This window comes from Lytechinus variegatus, chromosome 3 (assembly GCF_018143015.1).
Source record: "Lytechinus variegatus isolate NC3 chromosome 3, Lvar_3.0, whole genome shotgun sequence".
Taxonomy (NCBI): Eukaryota; Metazoa; Echinodermata; class Echinoidea; order Temnopleuroida; family Toxopneustidae; genus Lytechinus; species Lytechinus variegatus.
The window spans coordinates 4,851,133-4,873,277 of record NC_054742.1 but is presented as its reverse complement, the minus strand read 5'-3'; the positions used below and the strand labels follow the sequence as shown (position 1 = coordinate 4,873,277).

General features: G+C 36.3%; 1 protein-coding gene across 3 annotated transcripts; it reads right to left on the bottom strand.

The window, feature by feature from the left end:
* Positions 1-811: 811 nt before the first annotated feature.
* LOC121410044 (progranulin-like) lies at positions 812-19,418 on the bottom strand. 3 transcript variants are annotated; one of them, XM_041601881.1, is made up of 7 exons: positions 19,307-19,418; positions 14,814-14,902; positions 10,663-11,947; positions 6,860-6,966; positions 4,118-4,237; positions 2,244-2,540; positions 812-1,269 (listed from the first exon to the last, which is right to left on the bottom strand). In XM_041601881.1, the coding sequence occupies exons 2-7, from the start codon at positions 14,898-14,900 to the stop codon at positions 1,147-1,149; spliced, it is 2,019 nt and encodes a 672-aa protein (XP_041457815.1). In that variant the 5' UTR covers positions 14,901-14,902; positions 19,307-19,418; the 3' UTR covers positions 812-1,146. The 3 variants fall into 3 exon arrangements, with proteins under 3 accessions (XP_041457815.1, XP_041457813.1, XP_041457814.1); XM_041601879.1 differs by having other exon boundaries at positions 6,860-11,947; XM_041601880.1 differs by having other exon boundaries at positions 6,860-11,947; positions 19,315-19,418.
* Between the last annotated feature and the right edge of the window lie 2,727 nt (positions 19,419-22,145).

Genomic DNA, 22,145 nt, shown 5'->3' with positions numbered 1-22,145 from the left:
TTACTATTTTGTCTTATATGTATTTCCATTTAGACGATACACATTCTAATATCCACTTGTTCCAAGACCACTTGGGCAATATGATTCAATTAGATTTGATTCAAATTTTCATTAGACGAGGTAAAAATGATAATGAGTAAACAAAATGGATAATAGACAATATTGACTTTATTCTAAATGACTGTTAAACCAAGTAAAGATTGGACCAAACAGTACTTAGACCAAAGTAGATCAAGTTGGTTTAGCCATGATGGTGTCAATATGAGAATTAGAACATCTGATAGTAGAAAAAGTAGATACAAACCTCAAACCAAATGAAACATGATTTAAACTAAGATCACCATATTGAGAACAATCTAGCCCTACATGTACGGAAATAAAATCATTACTTAAATTGCTCATTGTTTGCTACAGAGAATACACACAAAAAATACAAAACATATAAAGTACTCTGGTCACTGATTTGAATCTGCACGATTACATTTTGATTTATTATTTCCTCTTTAAAAAAACAGACAAGATAATGAAAGTAAATCTCATTACTATAAACAATACATCACATCATATCTCTTTTAAAGACTACCAACAATTTTCTCACTAATCTTCATTTATCACATATATATTACATGAAGACAAATTCTACATGTGAGAATATTCATTTATCAAAGCTGACAAACAGTAAAGAACTATATTTTCCCCAGTTTCCTTTTTTCTATTTATATGTAAAATTTTCATTGGTTTTATAATTATAGGTCATACAAAAATAAACGAAAATGGAAAAAGCATCAATGAAACTTGAATATATGTATTGTAGCCACTACAAACAAAATAATTGCCAAACTGAAAAGCTACAGTCAATATAAAATATCTTTGACTTTAAAGTGTAGTTAAATCCATGAAAGCACTATAATGCCTTTCAATCAAACTAACTTAAATTCTCTTTCTTGAAATTTAACTACGTTCATCATTTAAAAAGGCTGACATAGGATAGAGAAAAAGATCTATACGAATCCTACCCATAGTACTTCAAATAAACAAGACTCTTTCCAAATAATGAACATACCATGCTCAAAAGGAGCTTATATTTCATTTAAAAAAAAAAATCATGAAGTTAATTGTCATGTGCCATCTTAATGTCTGAATGGACTAGAATGGTGGAAGCTTGTTAGCCCATGGCATGATATGATCATCTTTGGTGCAAGTTCCAATAGAATTATCACAAGAGTAGCCACTTGGACAGCAGTGTATTAGATCCGCACAGCAAATGGCCTGGTGGGAAAAAATAGATGTCAATGATTATAGATCAGTGGTCGCACTTCAATTATAAACTATAGAGGAAATCATGATTTTTTTTACTTGATATTTACCTTTGATAAAGACAACTGTGATAATTGATTAGATAACCAGTTTAGCACATAGTTTTAATCAGTCAAAAAGTTTGTGATAGTTACACCAAAATCTTCTGTTTGTTTGCTTAGAATAAATTTTAATCATACGCTAACAACCAAAATAATTTGGGTTAACCCTAAAAGGATGGGGGGCCATGATGGTCCCTCTACAACGCTTCACGTGATAGTTCTGAAATGCAAAAAAAAAAAATTCATGACTTTTTCTTTGAAGTCTCTCACAACTTTTGAGACCAATTACGCGACATACAGGTAAAGCATCGTAACACCACATGACTTTTGTTTTACGAGACAATGTCATGCCGAAAATGGCTCATTTTTATACATTTTGTACAAAGTCTATGGGGGATGAAATTCATAAAACGGTGATTATTATTTGTTCTAATTGGTCTGCTAAGTAATTTAGGGTTTAATTTAGTTGTTAAATGGTCTGTAATTATTTTCATTAAAAAAAAAAGACAAAGAAATAAACACAAAAATTCTAAAAATAAAGAAATACATCAGGAAAATTTAGCTTTCATAATTTTTCTTTGTTGAAACAATTAAATTAGATTACAAAGATGACATCTGCAAAAAAAGGGAGAAAATTTGGAGTGAAATTGGGTGTTATATATGTAAATATTTTTCATGAATACATTTGCATATTTTTTTCATAATAAAATAAATAATTATTTTCAGAATTTTTTTAAAACTGGCTTGTAGTTTATGTGGTAAGGAATGTGCGTGCCAAATTTCAACTTAAACGTCCGAACGGCAGCCAAGATCAGTAGGGGGCCATGTCCATATTTGAAAAGAATCCAGCAGCACTAGATGTCATAAGTCAGAAGAATAACTTACCGCTTGATAAGGGCAGCATCCATATATGTTTCCTGGTGTCTGACAGCAGGTAGATCCACTTGGACAAGATGACTTCTCATCAGGACACATTATATTATCACCAGACTTCTCATGAGATATCGTTTCATCTGGCTGGAACAATAGATGCTGATCATCTTTAACATTTGGATTCTCAATGATTAGTAGACCAGTAGACTTGGTAAGAAAGGGTAGGTGCTTTGAACCCTTCTGGCAAGAGTGTGTACCACAGCTATAACCCGATGGGCAACAGTGGATATGGTCCTCACAGCAAACAGCCTACATTGATTACAAGGTTGATTTGATATTAGTAGTATGAAAAGGTACAGGTAAACTTTAGGAACATCAGTAATTAGTCTGGAATAGGACATCGTCAAATTTAATATCTCCATACATTTTAAGAGTATCAATTATTTCAAGCTTTGTTTTTCATTACTTGTTCATCTTTCTTCAATATTCTACTAATTACATGTTAAATGCTTCTAGTATTTCACTGAGTATACATTCAATAGGGGGAAGGGGTTCAATAAATAGTCAATGATGATTTAAACCCCCATTCCACAGAGAGCATGACCGCTGAAACACTGCTGTAAAACCGTGAAACTTGCTTAATCTTTAAAAGGTCTTACAACAAACTTTTAAAGATCTCCGAGGTATTCCACAATTCCTGATGGATCGTTCAGTGGTCTTCATGGTTCTCGTGAGTCCCAAAACTTTTTGAAATTGTTCAAAATGGTCTTTCTTTTGGTGGTCATTCAGCAGTCTTTCAGCGGTATTTCAATGAACTTTCAAAGCTCTTATTAGTCTTTCCATGATCCTTTAACATTCTCTCAAGATTTTTGCAGAGACCACTGTAAGACTCGTGAGAGATCATTGAAAAACTTGTGAGAGATCACTGTAAGACTCGTGAGAGATCATTGAAAAACTTGTGAGAGATCACTGTATGACTCGTGAGAGATCACTGTAAGACTCGTGAGAGATCATTGAAAAACTCGTGAGAGATCACTGTATGACTCGTGAGAGATCACTGTAAGACTCGTGAGAGATCATTGAAAAACTCGTGAGAGATCACTGTATGACTCGTGAGAGATCACTGTATGACTCGTGAGAGATCACTGTATGACTCGTGAGAGATCACTGTAAGACTCATAAAGGATCACTGTATGACTCGTGAGAGATCACTATAAGACTCGTGAGAGATCACTGTATGACTCGTGAGAGATCACTGTATGACTCGCAGAGATCACTGTATGACTCGTGAGAGATCACTGTAAGACTCATGAGAGATCATTGAAAGACCAAGCAGAGTCTAGTATGGAAAGAATTCTCAAAGATTACTTGTTGCATACAAGATCCCTGAAAGACCATTGAAAGATAACTACAGCACTTAGATAATAAGTATCAATCAGTCTTTCACAGTACTTTGAGGAGTCTTTCCAAGCCATTCCACAGAGATGATGAATTTCAGCAATCCTGCAGATTGCAAGACCTTGCCAATTTTTGGTCTTTCAATGGTGCTTCAACGGTCTCACCTCTGTGGAATGGGAGCCTTTCTGGATATCATTGATTGCAATATTTTATTTTTCAAAGAAAGGGAGGGGGGTGTCAGTATAACTGTCAATGATTCAATGATGGGACAAAGACTACGGCCCTTGTTGTTTCAATTACATTTTATGATCATATTTCATTCTTGTTTACGTTTTTCTAAATACATTTCAACATGCATGTGGTAAACAAATTTCTATGTAGAAACCACATAAATCATCTTGTATATTGTATCAAACTTCTACAATCACCAAATTATGAGCTTTACTACAAATATTTTTGTTTGAAATAAACTTCATTATTAAACTTACATTAGATACAGGGCAGCAGCCCCATTTTCCTGCTTCTCCAAGGGAACAACAAGTGTTTGATGAAGGACATGATGTCTTTCCATCTGGACAAATAATATCACTTGAAGCGGATAAAACAGTCTGGAATATATCAAACAAACAGACAAAAGGAAAAGCTGCTGATCTATATCACATAATTATTGGACCAATAATTATATAGTCGGGAATTCGCAATTAAAATAATAAAAAATTTAAACATTTACCAGTATTCAAAGTCACTAATCAGTTCTCATATGAACACAGATCCTTAGTATAATGTATAACTGTATTCATGGAAAGGCCCCAGTCTGAATGTGCAATGAAGTGGAAATGGACTTTGAAAGCCACTCTTAATACTAGACTTGCCAATACATTGAATGCCGTTTTACCAAAGCCCACTCTCGAATGTTTTAATTGTTTTATATATGCTGGCGGCTTGATTTTGAATAGCCTCCCATCTGAGATTCAGAATGCAAATTCTCTTGAGGTATTTAAGTGTATGTATGAATGCCATTATTTCAAATCTGTCATTTAATGACATAACATGTATTGCTCTATAATTGACCGAGCTCTTTTTATTCTTTCTTCCTCCTCCTCTCTCTCCCTCTCCATCTCTCTCTTTCTCTCTCCTTTTTTTACCTCTCGACTTTCTTCTTTCTTTTTGCTTTTCTCTTGTTTTTCCTTCTAGGTTAGACCATTTATGAACTTTTATATTGTGAGCCACTATAGTTGTTACCTCTATCAAATAATTTTGTGCATTGTATATATTTTCTTTGTGTGTCAGTACCATGATGTAAAACAGCCTCGGCTGATGATGTTTTATCTTTATCTTGAATAAAAGTTACAATAAAAAACAATAAATATTAAAATGAAGTAAATAAAAAAATTAGTTGAAGTAATCAGATAAAAACGGTAGATGATGATTATGATGATTCTGAAGAATAAGATTTTATTTCTGCAGTGATACACTAATATCAATTGGATGTCAATATCAAGTCTTGAAGTCAGTCGGTATATCTGAATATGTAGATGCCCGTCTCTAATTATCAAAGAAGTCTCAGTTTTAGGGATATAACATTAAAGGTAGAGTGATCTACATGTAGACATATTCTGATTGGCCTACATTTAACTGTGTATTAAGATTCTCTCTCATATGTGATAATGGTAGACTGGGATTGATGGGCATAAATGCTTGTTACTTGAAGTTATGTAGCTGACATCACTAAGGATTGGTCTTAAATGGTCAGTGAATAGGAATTTATGGTAATGGGGGATTTGGTACTCTAAGATGACATAGGGGGGGGGGTGATAAACAAGTGAAGATGCACTGTAAATGACTGAAAGGATAAGAGGAAATTATTTACATGCTACATAACAATAAAAACTTAAAGGACAGGTCCACCCCAACAAAAACTTGATTTGAATAAAAAAAGAAAAATTCAACAAGCATAACACTTAATGTTTCATCAAAATCGAATGTAAAATAAGAAAGTTATGGCTTTTAAAGTTTCACTTCATTTCACAAAACAGTTATATGCACATCTCGGTCGGTATGCAAATGAGGAACTGATGACATCACTCACTCACTATTTCTTTTGTATTTTATTATATGAAATATGAAATATTTTTATTTTCTCGTCATTTTCATGTGAAATGAAGTTTCATTCCAACCTGAACACATGGAATTTCATTATTTTAAAATTTTGTGCTTCAGGCAAGGAGGTCCTAATCGTCAAATTCGTAAAAATTGAAATATTGTATAGTTCAAACAATAAAAAACAAAAGAAATAGTGAGTGGGTGACATTATCGACTCTCTCATTTAGATGTAACTGGCTGGTTCATATAACTATTTTGTTAAAAATACGCGAAACTTTGAAATGTCATAACTTTCTTATTTTACATCCGATTTTGATTAAATTTTCAGCATTGTGCTTGTCTGATTTTTCTTGATTAAAATCAACATTTTTCTGAGGTGGACTTGACCTTTAATTTTAGATTTTCCTCTCTTCTCATTTCTGTACAAAGGATTCTGTCTCTTCCTTTCTCTTTGTCTTAAGAAAGACTAATCTGTGGTGGTAATCATAAGACTCATCTTGACTTTTCTTGAAGGTTTTCTTGTAACTCAGCAAGATAACAGCTTGTTAATATTATCTCAAACCCTAACCTTAAAAATGCCTCATCTCTGAAAAGACATCCCCTGTTTCATATCTGTCATGCCCAATGTTTTATCATCAAACAATCATTTAAGCTTTATATGCTTACGTCAACCAATAGAAGCATCTCTACTGAAAACAAAAAAGTAGTGCATTATTGACGTGAGGTGTAATTTCCATTGTGTTAATGCTTCTGTGCTGATGTGCTGAAATACATGTCTGCTGTTCTCCAAGGAATATTTTCTATGAAAAGATTCATCATCTCAAATGAGATCCATCTCTTTAATTTCTTTGTAATGTCTCCTTTTGTAAAAAAGATGTTGTTGCTAGATTAAGCAAAAATTGAGACAAGCATGTACATGTATGGTGACATCGCAATGACACATTTTTATGATTTTTGCAAAGTCAAAATGAGGATGATGTTAAGCTCAAGTTTAGAAACACAGGTGGGATTAAAATTTGTTTTTCTCTAAAAGACAACACAGGGAAATAAACATTGTGATTCATCTACAATTATCTTTTTGAAAAAAGATCAAAAAATGTTGGGAGGGACATTGAAAATATACATACCTGAAGTTTTTTTATGGTAGAATTTGCATTCAACTTTGAAGTCCATTTCACAATGTTGTCACCCCTTGAGCATGTGCCAGATGAGATATCACAAGTGTATCCTGAAGGACAACAATGCTGACCATCACTACAACAGACTGCATTAGGAAGTGGACAACAACCATACTGTCCAGAAGAGAGTTTGCAACATGTATTACCATCAGGACATTCCGATTGCCCATCTGGACAAATTACACTTTCCACATTTATTGGAGTAGCAGAAGATTTTTCATACCAAGAGACAATTGAGTTGCCTCGTGAACAGGTACCTGCTGAAACATCACAAGTGTATCCTGAAGGACAACAGTGCTGACCATCACTACAACAGACGGCATTAGGAAGTGGACAACAACCATACTGTCCAGAAGAGAGTTTGCAACATGTATTACCATCAGGACATTCCGATTGGCCATCTGGACAAATTACACTTTCTACTTTTACTGGAGTAGCAGGAGATTTTTCATACCAAGAGACAATTGAGTTGCCTCGTGAACAGGTACCTGCTGAAACATCACAAGTGTATCCTGAAGGACAACAGTGCTGACCATCACTACAACAGACTGCATTAGGAAGTGGACAACAACCATACTGTCCAGAAGAGAGTTTGCAACATGTATTACCATCAGGACATTCCGATTTGCCATCTGGACAAATTACACTTTCCACATTTATTGGAGTAGCAGAAGATTTTTCGTACCAAGAGACAATTGAGTTGCCTCGTGAACAGGTACCTGCTGAAACATCACAAGTGTATCCTGAAGGACAACAGTGCTGACCATCACTACAACAGACTGCATTAGGAAGTGGACAACAACCATACTGTCCAGAAGAGAGTTTGCAACATGTATTACCATCAGGACATTCCGATTGCCCATCTGGGCAAATTACACTTTCCACATTTATTGGAGTAGCAGAAGATTTTTCATACCAAGAGACAATTGAGTTGCCTCGTGAACAGGTACCTGCTGAAACATCACAAGTGTATCCTGAAGGACAACAGTGCTGACCATCACTACAACAGACTGCATTAGGAAGTGGACAACAACCATACTGTCCAGAAGAGAGTTTGCAACATGTATTACCATCAGGACATTCCGATTGGCCATCTGGACAAATTACACTTTCCACATTTATTGGAGTAGCAGAAGATTTTTCATACCAAGAGACAATTGAGTTGCCTCGTGAACAGGTACCTGCTGAAACATCACAAGTGTATCCTGAAGGACAACAGTGCTCACCATCACTACAACAGACTGCATTAGGAAGTGGACAACAACCATACTGTCCAGAAGAGAGTTTGCAACATGTATTACCATCAGGACATTCCGATTGGCCATCTGGACAAATTACACTTTCTACATTAATTGGAGTAGCAGAAGATTTTTCATACCAAGAGACAATTGAGTTGCCTCGTGAACAGGTACCTGCTGAAACATCACAAGTGTATCCTGAAGGACAACAGTGCTGACCATCACTACAACAGACGGCATTAGGAAGTGGACAACAACCATACTGTCCAGAAGAGAGTTTGCAACATGTATTACCATCAGGACATTCCGATTGCCCATCTGGACAAATTACACTTTCCACATTTATTGGAGTAGCAGAAGATTTTTCATACCAAGAGACAATTGAGTTGCCTCGTGAACAGGTACCTGCTGAAACATCACAAGTGTATCCTGAAGGACAACAGTGCTGACCATCACTACAACAGACTGCATTAGGAAGTGGACAACAACCATACTGTCCAGAAGAGAGTTTGCAACATGTATTACCATCAGGACATTCCGATTGCCCATCTGGGCAAATTACACTTTCCACATTCATTGGAGTAGCAGAAGATTTTTCATACCAAGAGACAATTGAGTTGCCTCGTGAACAGGTACCTGCTGAAACATCACAAGTGTATCCTGAAGGACAACAGTGCTGACCATCACTACAACAGACGGCATTAGGAAGTGGACAACAACCATACTGTCCAGAAGAGAGTTTGCAACATGTATTACCATCAGGACATTCCGATTGCCCATCTGGACAAATTACACTTTCCACATTTATTGGAGTAGCAGAAGATTTTTCATACCAAGAGACAATTGAGTTGCCTCGTGAACAGGTACCTGCTGAAACATCACAAGTGTATCCTGAAGGACAACAGTGCTCACCATCACTACAACAGACGGCATTAGGAAGTGGACAACAACCATACTGTCCAGAAGAGAGTTTGCAACATGTATTACCATCAGGACATTCCGATTGGCCATCTGGACAAATTACACTTTCCACATTTATTGGAGTAGCAGAAGATTTTTCATACCAAGAGACAATTGAGTTGCCTCGTGAACAGGTACCTGCTGAAACATCACAAGTGTATCCTGAAGGACAACAGTGCTGACCATCACTACAACAGACGGCATTAGGAAGTGGACAACAACCATACTGTCCAGAAGAGAGTTTGCAACATGTATTACCATCAGGACATTCCGATTGGCCATCTGGACAAATTACACTTTCCACATTTATTGGAGTAGCAGAAGATTTTTCATACCAAGAGACAATTGAGTTGCCTCGTGAACAGGTACCTGCTGAAACATCACAAGTGTATCCTGAAGGACAACAGTGCTCACCATCACTACAACAGACGGCATTAGGAAGTGGACAACAACCATACTGTCCAGAAGAGAGTTTGCAACATGTATTACCATCAGGACATTCCGATTTGCCATCTGGACAAATTACACTTTCTACATTAATTGGAGTAGCAGAAGATTTTTCATACCAAGAGACAATTGAGTTGCCTCGTGAACAGGTACCTGCTGAAACATCACAAGTGTATCCTGAAGGACAACAGTGCTGACCATCACTACAACAGACGGCATTAGGAAGTGGACAACAACCATACTGTCCAGAAGAGAGTTTGCAACATGTATTACCATCAGGACATTCCGATTGCCCATCTGGACAAATTACACTTTCCACATTTATTGGAGTAGCAGAAGATTTTTCATACCAAGAGACAATTGAGTTGCCTCGTGAACAGGTACCTGCTGAAACATCACAAGTGTATCCTGAAGGACAACAGTGCTGACCATCACTACAACAGACGGCATTAGGAAGTGGACAACAACCATACTGTCCAGAAGAGAGTTTGCAACATGTATTACCATCAGGACATTCCGATTGGCCATCTGGACAAATTACACTTTCCACATTTATTGGAGTAGCAGAAGATTTTTCATACCAAGAGACAATTGAGTTGCCTCGTGAACAGGTACCTGCTGAAACATCACAAGTGTATCCTGAAGGACAACAGTGCTGACCATCACTACAACAGACGGCATTAGGAAGTGGACAACAACCATACTGTCCAGAAGAGAGTTTGCAACATGTATTACCATCAGGACATTCCGATTGCCCATCTGGACAAATTACACTTTCCACATTTATTGGAGTAGCAGAAGATTTTTCATACCAAGAGACAATTGAGTTGCCTCGTGAACAGGTACCTGCTGAAACATCACAAGTGTATCCTGAAGGACAACAGTGCTGACCATCACTACAACAGACGGCATTAGGAAGTGGACAACAACCATACTGTCCAGAGGAGAGTTTGCAACATGTATTACCATCAGGACATTCTGACTGGCCATCAGGACAAACTACACTTTCTACTTTTACTGGAGTAGCAAGAGATTTTTCGTACCAAGGGACAATCGAGTTGCCACGTGTGCATGTGCCAGATGAGACATCGCAAGTGTATCCTGAAGGACAACAGTGCTGACCATCACTACAACAGACTGCATTAGGAAGTGGACAACAACCATACTGTCCAGAAGAGAGTTTGCAACATGTATTACCATCAGGACATTCCGATTGGCCATCTGGACAAATTACACTTTCCACATTTATTGGAGTAGCAGAAGATTTTTCATACCAAGAGACAATTGAGTTGCCTAGTGAACAGGTACCTGCTGAAACATCACAAGTGTATCCTGAAGGACAACAGTGCTCACCATCACTACAACAGACGGCATTAGGAAGTGGACAACAACCATACTGTCCAGAAGAGAGTTTGCAACATGTATTACCATCAGGACATTCCGATTGGCCATCTGGACAAATTACACTTTCTACATTAATTGGAGTAGCAGAAGATTTTTCATACCAAGAGACAATTGAGTTGCCTCGTGAACAGGTACCTGCTGAAACATCACAAGTGTATCCTGAAGGACAACAGTGCTGACCATCACTACAACAGACGGCATTTGGAAGTGGACAACAACCATACTGTCCAGAGGAGAGTTTGCAACATGTATTACCATCAGGACATTCTGACTGGCCATCAGGACAAACTACACTTTCTACTTTTACTGGAGTAGCAGGAGATTTTTCGTACCAAGGGACAATCGAGTTGCCACGTGTGCATGTGCCAGATGAGACATCGCAAGTGTATCCTGAAGGACAACAGTGCTGACCATCACTACAACAGACTGCATTAGGAAGTGGACAACAACCATACTGTCCAGAGGAGAGTTTGCAACATGTATTACCATCAGGACATTCTGACTGGCCATCAGGACAAACTACACTTTCTACTTTTACTGGAGTAGCAGGAGATTTTTCGTACCAAGGGACAATCGAGTTGCCACGTGTGCATGTGCCAGATGAGACATCGCAAGTGTATCCTGAAGGACAACAGTGCTGACCATCACTACAACAGACTGCATTAGGAAGTGGACAACAACCATACTTTCCAGAAGAGAGTTTGCAACATGTATTACCATCAGGACATTCCGATTGGCCATCTGGACAAATTACATTCTTGTACATTCTTGTCAAATCAGCATCCAACATCTCATCTCCTTTCATGCAGGTGTTGCTGGTGATATCACATTGATATCCTACAGGACAACAGTGAAGACCATCAGAGCAGCACACTGCATTAGGGTATGCACAACATCTTGACTCGTCATTCAGACTGCTGCAGCATGTTGCTGAAGTAGGACACGTTTTTCCATCTTTACAGTTATTCCGGTTGGTAAGCATCTCCGCCTGTGAGAAGAAGCAAAATAGGCATAGATTACACTTTGAAGTAAACCTGTCTAAAACTTTTGTAATGGTTCAAAAGTGTGAATTTTTGAATCACCAATCAAGTTTCGCAATCTGATCTTTTCATATTTAGAATCCTTTCTTATTCTCTTGCTAATGATCATACTTCTCAATTAAAGGCCATTCAATATCAAACCTTTACTTATAACATTCAAATAGTGATTGAAATCAGATTAATATCCATAAAAAAATTCAGAAAAAAATGCATATATTTTTTTCCTTGTTGGGAGACTTTGGATCACCCAAGATTGATTGCAATTGGACCAGCAGTTGGCAAGTTATGCATCATAAGATAGTCTAAGTCTTTTGTGATCAATTTTACAAACTATAATGGCGATTCCCAATGTAGGGGAGATTGGGTTAGTTGGAACATTTTTGACAAAAATGGCTGTAAATTCCAAATAGATTTTATTTGAGAAACAATCAATATATCAGCTTGAAGCATATATCTAAGGGCTTCAAATGTACCCCATAAAATTTTTAACTCTACGATGGTTACTGAAAAAAATCCACCTTGAACAAGACCATCGCAAGTGCTCCAACTTACTAAATATCTAGAAAAAAAATTGCAAAAAAAATATACTTTCTAATGTATTTTTTTAATTTAATTTGTATTTCTTTGTTTTTTCAAACCTTTGTTTTTTTATTGTTTTTTTTTTGATGAACTTTGTCGGGGACTCTTTTGCGATCATAAATGGCATAAAATAAATCTATTTGAATTGAACCAACAAAAGTAACAAGTGGAATGCCTCTGGCCGTCTCACCTGCATCACGCAGTTCAATAGAGCAGCAGTGCTGACTTTGAAAACTCGCACAAGATGTTCAGTGAACTAGACCAATAAACTTACAGAGATATGATGGTTATTCAACAAAAAAACCCAACATGGCCAAAGTTCATTGACCTTACATGACCTTTGACCTTGATCATGTGACCTGAAACTCGCACAGGATATTCAATGATACTTGATTACTCTTATGTCCAAGTTTCATAAATCAGATCCATAAACTTTCAAAGTTATGATGGTAATTCAACAGATACACCCGATTCGGCCAAATTTCATTGACCTTTGACCTTGGTCATGTGACCTGAAATGCGCACAGGATGTTCAGTGATACTTGATTACTCTAATGTCCAAGTTTAACGAACTAGACCAATAAACTTTCAAAGTTATTATGGTAATTCAACAGATACCCCCAATTCAGCCAAAGGTCATTGACCCTAAATGACCTTTGACCTTAATCATGAGACCTGAAACTTGCACAAAATGTTCAGTGATGCTTGATTACTATTATGTCCAAGTTTCATGAATCAGATCCATAAACTTTCAAAGTTATGATGGGAATTCAACAGATACCCCTAATACGGCCAAAGTTCATTGACCCTAAATGACCTTTGACCTTGGTCATGTGACATAAAACTCATGCAGGATGTTCAGTGATACTTGATTAACCTTATGTCCAAGTTTCATGAACTAGGTCCATATATTTTCTAAGTTATGATGACATTTCAAAAACTTAACCTCAGGTTAAGATTTTGATGTTGATTCCTCCAACATGGTCTAAGTTCATTGACCCTAAGCTAAATGACCTTTGACCTTGGTCATGTGACATGAAACTCTAATAGGATGTTCAGTAATACTTGATTAACCTTATGGTCAAGTTTCATGAACTAGGTCCATATACTAAGTTATGATATCATTTCAAAAACTTAACCTCAGGTTAAGATTTGATGTTGACGCCGCCGCCGTCGGAAAAGCGGCGCCTATAGTCTCACTCTGCTATGCAGATGAGACAAAAATAATCATACATTTAAGATTTTTGGTTGAAAACACGATTTGCATTGACCTTGTACTTGAAATCACGTTTTTGAGCAATTTTGGGTCCGACACCCACGAACAAAATGTTGCGTTATTTTGAAATTGCGCACCCAGGTATTGCGAATTTGGTCTCAAAAGATTTGCAAGACTTGAAAGTAAAAAGTCAAATAGCGGTGGGGTTTAAAAAATCCTGCAACGGCGTAGTGACAAAATTTGTTGAGGAGGGGGCTCAAATTTACCCCCCCCCCCCCAGTTTGATAAGGGTTAATATTGCATTAGGGGCCTACAATAGGCCTTAAATGCACTCAGACCTAACTGAGAAACAAAACAAGCATGGTATACAATACATGTTAAGAAGAGTGTGAAATACTGTATACATTTTTTTTTCTCATATCCAATATTTTTATTCATAATTATGTTTGGGGCAAGTTGGAAAATGTTCCAACTAGCCATGTCAATTTTATTCTAACTAACCCCAGAGGCCCATTTGACATTCATAAGTATATAGCACAAAAAAGGGACTTCACCATGGCATATTAATAAAAAATATTTTGTAGCTTGGTACAAGTGTCCATTATACCCCAAACAGGCCAACTTGATCTATAAGCTTCTCTGAGGTAATAGAACATTTCTGAAAGAGAAAAAAAATACTCAGAAGGTGAAAAAAATTCCTTTCTTACTTCACCAGGCTTGATGCACATGTGTTGTCTGTAATATGGTGGATGGCTGTTGATAATAGCAATAAATTGAGGGTAGTATTGCATAGATCTATTTAAAGGTGTTAAAGAAAATTAAAATGTTTCAACTTACACTGCTTTCCAACTAACCCTGATCTCCCCTAATATCATGATATGTGTAAATTAAACATCAAATCCAACTGAATTGGACTGGATGGATATTTCACATAAAATCTGTTACTAAATTTGTTGGAAATAGTGATATTAAGAATGTATTCCATACAAACTCAGAAAGCATTTCTGTAATCAATTTACCAAAGGGTTCTGCACAGCTGATTCTTTCAGTGGTCCTCCTAATGTCAGTGACACAAGGGACATGATGAGTAAAATAACCAGCTTCATATCTGTTTGAAAAAAAGAAATGAAAATGATTTTAAACAATATCTGATGATGTGAAACCAAATCATAATTTATTTTATTAAAAAATGTACATGTATATTCACATGGAGATTAGCCAATTCATAAGTACTATTTTTCAGATTCATTATTCTCACTGGCCCGTATTCTGAAGTCAGGTTTAACTTAGACCATGGTCTAACTCTGTGCTAAAATTATGGGAAGCCAAAAGTGTCAAATTTTTATTAAGTTGTATGTTTTTTTTATATTAACTGTGCTCTTTCCTGATTCTTCAATGGTGAAGATAATCATCTATTTATACTTCCTAGACAATTATGAATGATTTGGGGCCAAATGAGCTGAAACAAACTATCTCTACTGATAGTGATTTATGTAACAACTGGCTATCCATACATAAACCACAACTTTAAACCTGAGTTTAAGTTAAACCCGACTTCAGAATATGGGCCACTGTATTTCAACTGAATTCTTTATACTGTGCAATATTAATATTACTAATGATTAATATCAAATATTTAAGCAGAATTTTCTTCACATTTCATTAGCCTCAATGCTCAATATATTAAGTTAATCTGTCCATACTATAATACAAAAAACATTAAGAGATAATTAAAAAAAAAAATCTTGTTTTTGCATTTCAGCGTTTTGAGACCATATTTTGGTAGGGCATAACTAGCACATCAATGATGTGGACCTTATCTGGCATCTCGCAACGAAATTAGACACAATTTGAATTTCAGCCCAGTTGACACTGTACATATATTGGTGACATAAATTGAGGATATAGAATTGAAATCAATGAAGATGACATTAGAAGCATTTTTTGTGATCAACATGTATGAATAAATTTCATATAAATTAAGCATAAATAATTTTCTCGTCAAAATTTCTAAACTCTGTGTAGAACCTTGGAAAACCTCATGTAGCTCTCAGATGATACAAAAATAATCAAAATCAATCAACAAATGATGCACCACGCCGTACACCCAGGTACCGTAGTACCCCTGGGTACGGCGTTGTGCAGCGCCATCTCGTGTTGTAATAGTGTACAGTTACATTGTTGTCATGGTGATCACGGTCGTACGATGGGTGCGACAATCATGACAATGAATGGGGACAATGATCACAATGCCTATTTCCTTTTTTTGATACAATCTAATGCCAATAATAGTAAACAAATTATGTTATACTTTTAGAATTTAAGTATACTTTTTGACAGCTAACTTACACAAAAGATTAGCTTGTAGTCATGAAAATTAGAATCAAGTTATCATTTGCATGCATTAATATCACTAAAAAGAAAAAAAAATCTGTACAAAACATTAAAATATACTTGTACACATTTTTTGGTATCCCAGGGTACAGTGCAAAAAATAAAATAAATAATTCAACAAAATGGCGGATTATTATTTGGTACCCCAGGGTACCAAATACTGCATCAAATAAGTATTTTTGTGAGTTTTGAAAATATATTAAATTAGCATATTTAATGAGTTTCAAAATTCGGTGTTGAAATTTCGTATCACCACCTCGAGCTGTCATTTAAAGCAAACAAAATTGAAATTGATCAACAAATGAAGAAAAAATATTGTTTTGTGATTTATGAATAAATTTTGCATAAATTAGTATAAATAATTTTCTAGACAAAATTTTGTGTAAGAGTTTGGTGAACCTCATGCAGCTCTACTAGATGGAAGAATAAAATCAAAATCGGTCAACAAACAAAGAAGAGGCATTTTCTGTGATTTATGAATAAATTTTGCATAAATTACATGAATAATTTTCTACTGAAAATGTCAAAATTCTGTGTAGAAGTTTGGTAAACCTCATAAATTTCTACCAGATGGAAGAAAAAAAATCAATATTGGTCAACAATTAAAGAAGAAGCATTTATGTAAATTTTTAAAGATATGCATAAATTAGCATATTTAATGGGTTTCAAAATTCTGTGCAGAATTTTTGAATCCCCCCACCTAATGCTATCATACAGAGCAAACAGAATTGGAATCAGACATGAAATGACAAAGAAGAAGCATTTTGAAATTCATTCAACAAATAAAGAAGAGGCATTTTCTGTGATTTATGAATTTCACATAAATTACCATAAATAATTTTCTACTCCAAATTAGAATATTCTGTGTAGAAGTGAACCTCATGAAGCTCTACCAGATGGAAGAAAAAAATTAATATCGGTCAACAAATAAAGAAGCATTTATGTGGCATAAGCTCATCCGGCCCTTCAGGCCGGATGTAAACATTAATGTTGACCTGAAAATGACCTTTGACCTAACCATGTAACCTCCCACTGCAGCATAACATGCAGGTCCCCCAAGTCCATCTACCATCCAAGTTTGGTTTAAAAGTGATTTACGGTTGCGGAGTTAGGAGTCATAAGAGAATCTTGCATGTAAACTTTAACATTGACCTCAAAATGACCTTTGATCTTACCATGTGACCTCTGACTGCAGCATAACATGCATGGCATGTCCCCCAAGTCTATCTAACATCCAAGTTTGGTTGAAAAGTGACTTATGGTTGCGGAGTTAGGTGTCATAAGAGAGTCTTGCATGTAAACTTTAATATTGACCTGGAAATGACCTTTGACCTTATCATGTGACCTCTGAGTGCAGCATAACATGCACGTCCCACAAGTCCATCTAACATCCAAGTTTTGTTGAAGAGTGACTTGCAGTTGCGGAGTTAGGTGTCATAAGAGAGTCTTGCATGTAAACTTTAACGTTGACCTGAATGACCTTTGAACTTACCATGTATCTCCGACTGCAGCATAACATGCAGGTCCCCCAAATACATATACCATCCAAGTTTGGTTGAAATGTGACTTACGGTTGCGGAGTTAGGTGTCATAAGAGAGTCTTGCATGTAAACTTTAATGTTGACCTGAAAATGACCTTTGACCTCACCATGTGACCTCCAACTGCAGCATGAAATGCAGGTCCCCCAATTCCATCTACCATCCAAGTTTTGTTTGAAAAAAGACTTCCGGTTGTGGAGTTAGGTGTCATAAGAGAGTCTTGCATGTAAACGTCTAAATGTGTAAATATTTTTTTTTTTTTAAGTGTTTTGACACACTTATTATGTTAAGTACATATTGTACCCAGGTCTGTGCCCAATCCTGAAAAAGATACCCTTTTTACACGTTTATTTGACATGCATGATATCCACTATCAATGAAAGTGCCCCACTCCAATCCTGCATTATGCAGTGGGGAAACTGGATATTCCCGACCTTTCGTTGGAAGAACGCGAACGCTTATTTACGACGGTAGTTGATTTTGGAAGAGTCTTTTGGGCCCGTTGTCATGGTCGTAAAACTCTGTCCTGCAATGCAAATTGTGTGACATGAGTTTTTTTTCGTTTCGCATCTGGAACGGAAACATTCAATTTGCGTTTTGTGTGCAAAATTCTGGTTGCTACTATGATAACAGCGACATATCCAATTTAGGACGACTTTCTAAAGCCACATTTGGTTCCTCCTAGAGCTCGAGAGGCCGCCCGGGGGGGCCCACTTCCATTGATTAGTGGATACCAGGTGCGACCATGTATAAAAGTGGACAGAGTGGGCAAGTATGTTACCTATAGGCCTATGTAACGTTATAAGGGTGTCAAAAACGATGTTTGAAATACTGGAAAAAATGGATATATATCCAACACTTGTAGGGTTTCACAAGCCAAATACTTGTTAAAAGATGCATTTTCATAATCTGGAAAAGACTTGCTTCCCTTATTTAGGGTACTTTTCGAAACCCCACGGTTGTGCCTGGTATCCACTCATCAATGGAAGTGGTCCCCGGAATTTGAATCTAATCCCCATTTCTGGGGAAAGTAAGCCACAATGCCCATTACATCTTGTGCTTGAGGCATATCGTTTGTGTAGGAGTAAACAAAAGAAACCTGCAAGTTCAAACGTATTGCATATGATGTGTACATATCAACGCATGCAAAATAGTTTCGGCTGGAGAGGTGATCTGACTCATGGAATCAATTGCCAGTCATCCACCAATAATCCACATTAAATGTAATATCGATTCGATGGACTGTTATTCAGTAAGGTTTTCCTCACTCAATATGTACTCGATTTGTTTGAAAAACCACTTTCTTATCCATGTCATATTCTATTTTAGGTCCTGCATTTCGAATATCTCCAGCCATCAGTCGTAATGTACATATGCATGAATGGTGCGGGTGTCTCAGGAGAGAATTTTGCACACAAAAAGCAGATCTGTAGGGCCTGTAACCTCCTGTAACACAAAGCTTAGCATTGATTGTAGAACAGTTTTCTACGTTTGATTCTATTGACTATAATGTACAATATTAAAATCTTAAAAATCAAATGTATGATTAAGCGTTAAACATGTAGTAGCTGATACTTACTTAGTTACCTGCATGTATACTGTTACTCTCAATCTTCTTGAGGTTCTGCTCAGAGGTATAAATACTTCTGGCTTCACTGACCACCTCTCTCAATATCTTGGGTGGAATCTAACTGTTCCGAGAAAGTAAAATGAAAAATACAAAATAAATGTGAATGAATTCTCTTTACAGAATTGACTGGTATTTGTCACTCGTCCAACCCAGCTCAAGCCTCTGTGCTGAACTGTTATTGACATACACACGTTACCTGTAACTCCTCAAAATTTTATACTAGACGTCTGTTTACACAATCAAAATTGATTATTGAAATGCAACTGCTAAGAAACTGAAAACCCCAACAGCTACAGGTAATTTGATTTTTTTGGGGGTGACTAAGACTATTAATGGTGCATTGTTTGACATGTAGGTACTGCAAAAGGTGCCAGCTTCTTTGGCCCTGATGTACAATGTAGGTCGTGTGAAACATGCAACATTTTGAAGGGGTTCGCTATGGATGATTCACACATTCTGTGTACAATCATGGTTTATTACCTGAACTTCATTATGGCAACCTAAAAATTGGTGTAGGTTGCCCAGATGTCAACCAAAGTAAAAATTAACTGATAGCAATGTAAAGGTTATGAAAACAAAGTTGAAAAAAAATAATGTATGGTAAAGAAAATATGTATTTATAACTTTCAGCAAAAAAAAGAATTACTAAACATGCGAAATCATTTATGCATTTTGATTTTCATTTTCATGTTTTTTTGGGAAATACTTCTTTCTAACAACTAAGAATACAATAATAACTTTATAATAAAAATATGAAATATTAAAAAAACACAAGGCCTATGTGGAAAACATTACTCATGTCTGTTTATAAATTGAACTAACCCATCTTGAACTTTTAATTTTTTCCTATGATGCAGCTTATTTCCAGCATCGTTTGACCATTCTCATTCACAAGCTGTATTAAAGTACAGGAACTTCAGGCTTACCATTCAAAGGCATTGAAATAATTATGAACGCCAATAAAAAGAACTCCAAGAGTCCAAATGCAAAATATTGATTTGATTAGTTAATGAAGAAAGACGTACCTCGCAGCTTTATCTTGCCCTTCCCCACACTTTTAGTTGATTTATAATAAAAAGCCCTGTTTTTGTTTTGTATGATATAAATCGAGGGGCTGGCGTGAGATTACTTTTCAATGAAAATTGCTGGATTGTGAACCTCGCTCAATATAATTTAATTCAAAGTATATTATCCATCACAAACATGACTATAATGATCTATAGAAGAGAGTCATATTAAGTTCATTGTACCTATAAAAGAAAGGGTTTAAAATGGAAAGTCCTTAAGATAGTCGCATTTTAGACCATAGAGTATATTATTATGTTAAAGCAATCAATAAGAGCGACTCCTAAACTTTGAAATTTTAACATACAATTTTCTTTTTATATTCTTGATATCCAATTTATTCATTTCATTTGTCAGGAATAAAGACACCAAGGACAAGCAAAATGTTAAGCTTGGACAGAGGCATGCCAAGTAGGTAAAGTAGCATGGCAATAATGAAATAATATAAATGTTGATTTTGTTTACTCCATTCAAACCCTATTTTTACCCCAACAAATAACATTATTTGCAAAGTTATCACTTCAAATAATTAGTCCTATTCAATAAAAATCCAGAATATTAAAATTATAGGTCGAAATTACTTAGTTGCCGTACTTCTATCTTTGTTTTTGGACAAGGGTCTCTTTCATTGAATATCAATGAAAGGTATCCTTAAAAGGGCACCGTGTTCTAGATAAGGAAAATAATGAAAATTTCAGTTTTATCGATTTACAATACATACATGTTTTTTTATCTTTAAAGTTGTTTCTCCTTTTACCTCATAAAGTAGGCTCCTTACACCAATTTTAACCAACTGTGATTTTAATTGATATATACGATTTGATGAAAAGTCTTCATTCCGTAATAAAAGGTTCAGGTGACGAAGACTAAATATTTTGCCAATACTATTGATATCAAAGAAACAATGTCGCCGACTTGGAAGACAAAATTGCCTTTGTGAAACAGAAAGCGCTGATTTGATGCAAATCCCACTTCAACTGGTCTCGCATGCGGAATATTAGCATCGCTCATTATTTTGCTGCCCTCTTTATGCGTCTGGTAGCTAGGTTACATAACTGGGCGTTGTGGCGTGCGCCTGTAATCCAAGCTGTGGGGAAGTTACAAATTGATGCAGAGGTTCGAGGTTCGAGCCATGGTCACGTCTTTCGGATGGTGACGTTAAAGGTCGGTCCCAGACGTAAATAATCATATCTGATTGATACACGTCTGACAAAACTCAAATACACACACACACAGTAACAAAGAAGACAAGATGGCGACAATAACAAACTATGAGTAAATGCTGTATCTGTCCGTTGACGTACAATCACCAGCATCTGGTTGTCGCGTATGTTTTGGTTTAGGGGTCAAGCGCTAAACACAATTAATTTTGGTAGTGCGCTTTTGAGGCAAGGGTGTTGATATCCAGACCCTCTACTTTCAATATTGTCATGTATTTAAATGTGCCCTTGTATTTTAACAAAAAACACAAATTTTGGCCACTCAAGCGGATATTGTAGCGCATTATTGCACATCTGTAGGCGTGTTTCGTTTGCATTTTTGCACAACCACACATTTCCAATAGACTTCCCCTGTCCCATTGTTTTTCGAACAATTGCATGCCCCGGAGCGTGCCTAGCTACAATGTATAGCCTGGCGTTTGTGTATACCGTACATGTGTACCGATCGATCGCGCGTGCGACATTAGTTTAGCGTTCGACGGATTATCACAGTTTACAAATTA